At 42.0% G+C, this 3,492-nt stretch overlaps 1 protein-coding gene across 1 annotated transcript; it reads left to right on the top strand.

The window, feature by feature from the left end:
* Positions 1–1,497: 1,497 nt before the first annotated feature.
* On the top strand, positions 1,498–2,430 carry LOC308565577 (olfactory receptor 5M9; the record flags this gene model as incomplete). The annotated part of the gene is made up of 1 exon (XM_081154892.1): positions 1,498–2,430. One exon carries the CDS (start codon positions 1,498–1,500, stop codon positions 2,428–2,430), a length of 933 nt encoding a protein of 310 aa, XP_081011018.1.
* Positions 2,431–3,492: the final 1,062 nt, after the last annotated feature.

The following is a 3,492-nucleotide window of genomic DNA, read 5'->3' as shown; positions in this document are numbered from 1 at the left end:
GGCCATGATATAATCATAGAGTTCATGCACTCATTTATATATATAGGAATGTCTCTAGTAACGCTCTTTTTCAACATGCCAAGCTAATATTCCCTCTTCTAAACTTTTGCATTTGCACCCACTCCTGCCTTCATATTTCTACACGGCTGGCTCCTTCTCACGGACTCAGAAGAGCCCTCCTCAGAGAGGTCCTTTTGATGGCCTGCCTGCACTCCTCCCATTATTTCTTATCTTACCAGCATGCTGTACTTTCGTCACAGCAATTTCACTCCCTAAGCGATCTCACTCCTATATTTATTACTATTCCTTTTCAACAGGAATGAAGTATAATGCAAGCCAGGATCTTGTATAGTTTGTTCACCCTCATATTTTCAGAATTAAATTCCTTCTAGGTGGATTAAATACATCTGACATGTAATTGGCTTTGATGTCTGTAAAATAATTTAATGTAAGCAATTACAAAGGCCCATTTATAGTTTAGTAATATACCCTTTAAATATTATTATGGAGACCTTAAATTCCCAGGAAAGTGCCAATCTTACAATTAGGTCCTCAAGAGCTCATGGCACACTTTTAGTTCTTAGAAGTAAACTGGAGAAGTGAAGTAAAACAGGAAAATAGTTTGGGAACCTTTCTCTGGCAGTGATGCCAAATTTGAATATGAATAAATAGGCACAGAATTGATTGGTTCTGAAAACTGGCGGAATCAGAAATGAGACATACAAGCTATTAAAACATGTTACCTAAACTTTACCTCATGGTATTTATCTATTGACATAATTTTGATAGTGAGTGCTGGGTGATTAAACCACTTGAAGTTTACTCTTCTGAGATAACTGTACAGCTGATAGAGTCCATGCTGCTTAGTTTCTCTCATCTCACCCCCTGCCAAGTAGTGGCAATCAAACAAGCACAATGTAAGTTAAACAAAATAAAATAAGACTAGAAAACTCATATGTTGAAAGCATATGGTATCATATGCTCCCATAGTGTAGGACAAATATGTTAATAGACTAGACTGTAACACCAGTGTGTTGAGACACTAGTTGAAGATCCTGAATACAATTTCATTTCCAGAAATCCATGTCCATAGGAATATAGGACACTTTTTGGTAAACCAGCCCATGTGGGATTGGACTTAGCCATTCTCTGACAACTCTCAGTCTGATTTTAGTCATATTTGTTCCCTCTGATCTTAACATTAGTGTCATAATCTAGCAAAATATAAATGTCTAATTTTAATAATATGTATTAGCAATGAACGTAATTTCCTCTTTTACAAATAAGAACCTGATAAATATTGATGGTAACTACTTATAATATCTATTAAACAATTACGCTTATATATTTTTATCTTGGACATTGTGTAAAATCTGCATTGATTTTTAAGTTACTGGAATTAGAATAAAAATAAATGTGACTCAAAATTTCAGGAATAAAAAATCCTTTTAAAAAAATTTCCCTATAGGCCATACAGGCTGGATCTACATAAAGACAATGCCAAATTTCACGGATGTGACAGAGTTTATTCTCCTGGGGCTGACCCGCCACCAGGAGCTCCAAGTCCTCTTGTTTGTGGTGTTCCTCGTAGTTTACATATTCACTCTGCTAGGGAACATTGGTATGATCATTTTAATCAGCGTCACTCCCCAGCTTCAGAGCCCTATGTACTTCTTCTTGAGTCATCTGTCTTTCGTGGATGTGTGGTTCTCTTCCAATGTCACCCCCAAAATGCTGGAGAACTTATTATCAGAGACAAAAACCATTTCCTACGTGGGGTGTTTGGTGCAGTGTTACTTTTTCATCGCCCTCGTCCACGTGGAGGTCTATATCTTGGCCGTGATGGCCTTTGATCGCTACATGGCCATCTGCAACCCTTTGCTCTATGGCAGTAAAATGTCCAGGGCTGCCTGTATTCGGCTCATTTCTGTGCCTTATGTCTACGGATTCTCTGTTAGTCTCATATGCACACTATGGACGTATGGCCTGTACTTCTGCGGAAACGTTGAAATCAACCACTTCTACTGTGCAGACCCTCCTCTCATCAAGATTGCCTGCGGGGGGGTCTACATCAAAGAATACACGATGATCGTGATTGCTGGGATCAACTTCACATACTCCCTCTCAGTGGTCACCCTCTCCTACACCCTCATTGTGGTCGCTGTGCTGCGCATGCCCTCTGCTGACGGGAGGAAGAAGGCCTTCTCCACATGCGGGTCCCACTTGACGGCTGTCACCATGTTTTATGGGACTCTCATATTCATGTATCTCAGGCGGCCCACTGAAGAGTCTGTGGAGCAGGGGAAAGTGGTGGCTGTGTTTTACACCACAGTGATCCCCATGCTGAACCCCATGATCTACAGCCTGAGAAACAAGGATGTGAAATTGGCAGTTAGCAAAGCAATCTCCAAGGCCAACCTGGGGCGGTGAAGCTGCCGTAGATGCGGGAGTGGGAGTAATACCACCGGAAAGATGGCCTAATTCCGAGACAGTATTGCTACTCAGGCTAATGTACCCGTTACCCAGGGGCCGCTTTCCCTCAGACTGGATCTGAGGAAGGCAGGTGGTGAAGGGAGGGGAGTTCTCCTTCATAACTTCATAGAGTCTGAGGAGGGGGAATGAGTACCATTGGTTGGCATTGAAAACTATGATAACAAAGGTTTCTAAAAAAATGTTTTTAGTCCAGCTGGTGTGGCTCAGTTGGCTGAGTGTCATCCCATGCACCAAGAGGTCATAGGTTCAGTTCAGACATGTTAGCCAATATACATCTTTAGCTATGGTTACTATGGGTTGAATTGTGTCCTCTAAAAAGATATGTTGAAGTCCTAAGCCCAAGTACCTCAGAATGACATGATTTGGAAATAGAGTTATTGTAGATGTGATTAGTTAAGATGAGGTCATATTGGAGCAGAGTGGGCCAGCCCTGCCCCGGTCCTACTTCTCGCTGGTCCTTGTGGTGTGGTGGATGGAAGGTGACCTTGTCTTCAAGCTGCCACTTCTTAGCATCTGTCTCCATCCCCCAAGCCTCCATGTTCCTCTGAGCCTCCAGGTCCTGATGTGTTAAGTAGGGTACTAGTAATAGTTTTGGAGTATCAAAAAAGGCATGCAGTGAAGGGTTAGGGATTATTAGGAATGTTTTGATCAGGAGCTATGAGAAGCATTTTTATGCCATGCCTAACCTTGTAAACCCACCCCAAAGGAGACAGCCAGCAGACTAGCCATCGAAGCTCCAGAGGGGCTCATGCTTCTGAAAGCTCTTGGTTCACCTCATTGTCAAACGTGGCCCACATTCCCCGTTGCCTTGAAAACACGAAGATTTGGAAGTTTCCATGGGTAGTAAAAACAAGTTGATGAAAATGCAATCTGTTTGTTTACATGGAATAAAAAGAAAATACAGCGAGAAAACTGTAACATGATAGAGAATAGTGTAGATTTCCATCCCACAACCAGTCTGATGAGCTGTAACTCCTGGGGACCTGGCTGTTATTGTGA

The sequence above is a fragment of the Miniopterus schreibersii genome, assembly GCF_964146895.1.
Source record: "Miniopterus schreibersii genome assembly, chromosome: 12".
Lineage (NCBI taxonomy): Eukaryota > Metazoa > Chordata > Mammalia > Chiroptera > Miniopteridae > Miniopterus > Miniopterus schreibersii.
The sequence above is the reverse complement of the archived record's forward strand: the minus strand, read 5'-3'. Positions and strand labels throughout refer to the sequence as shown.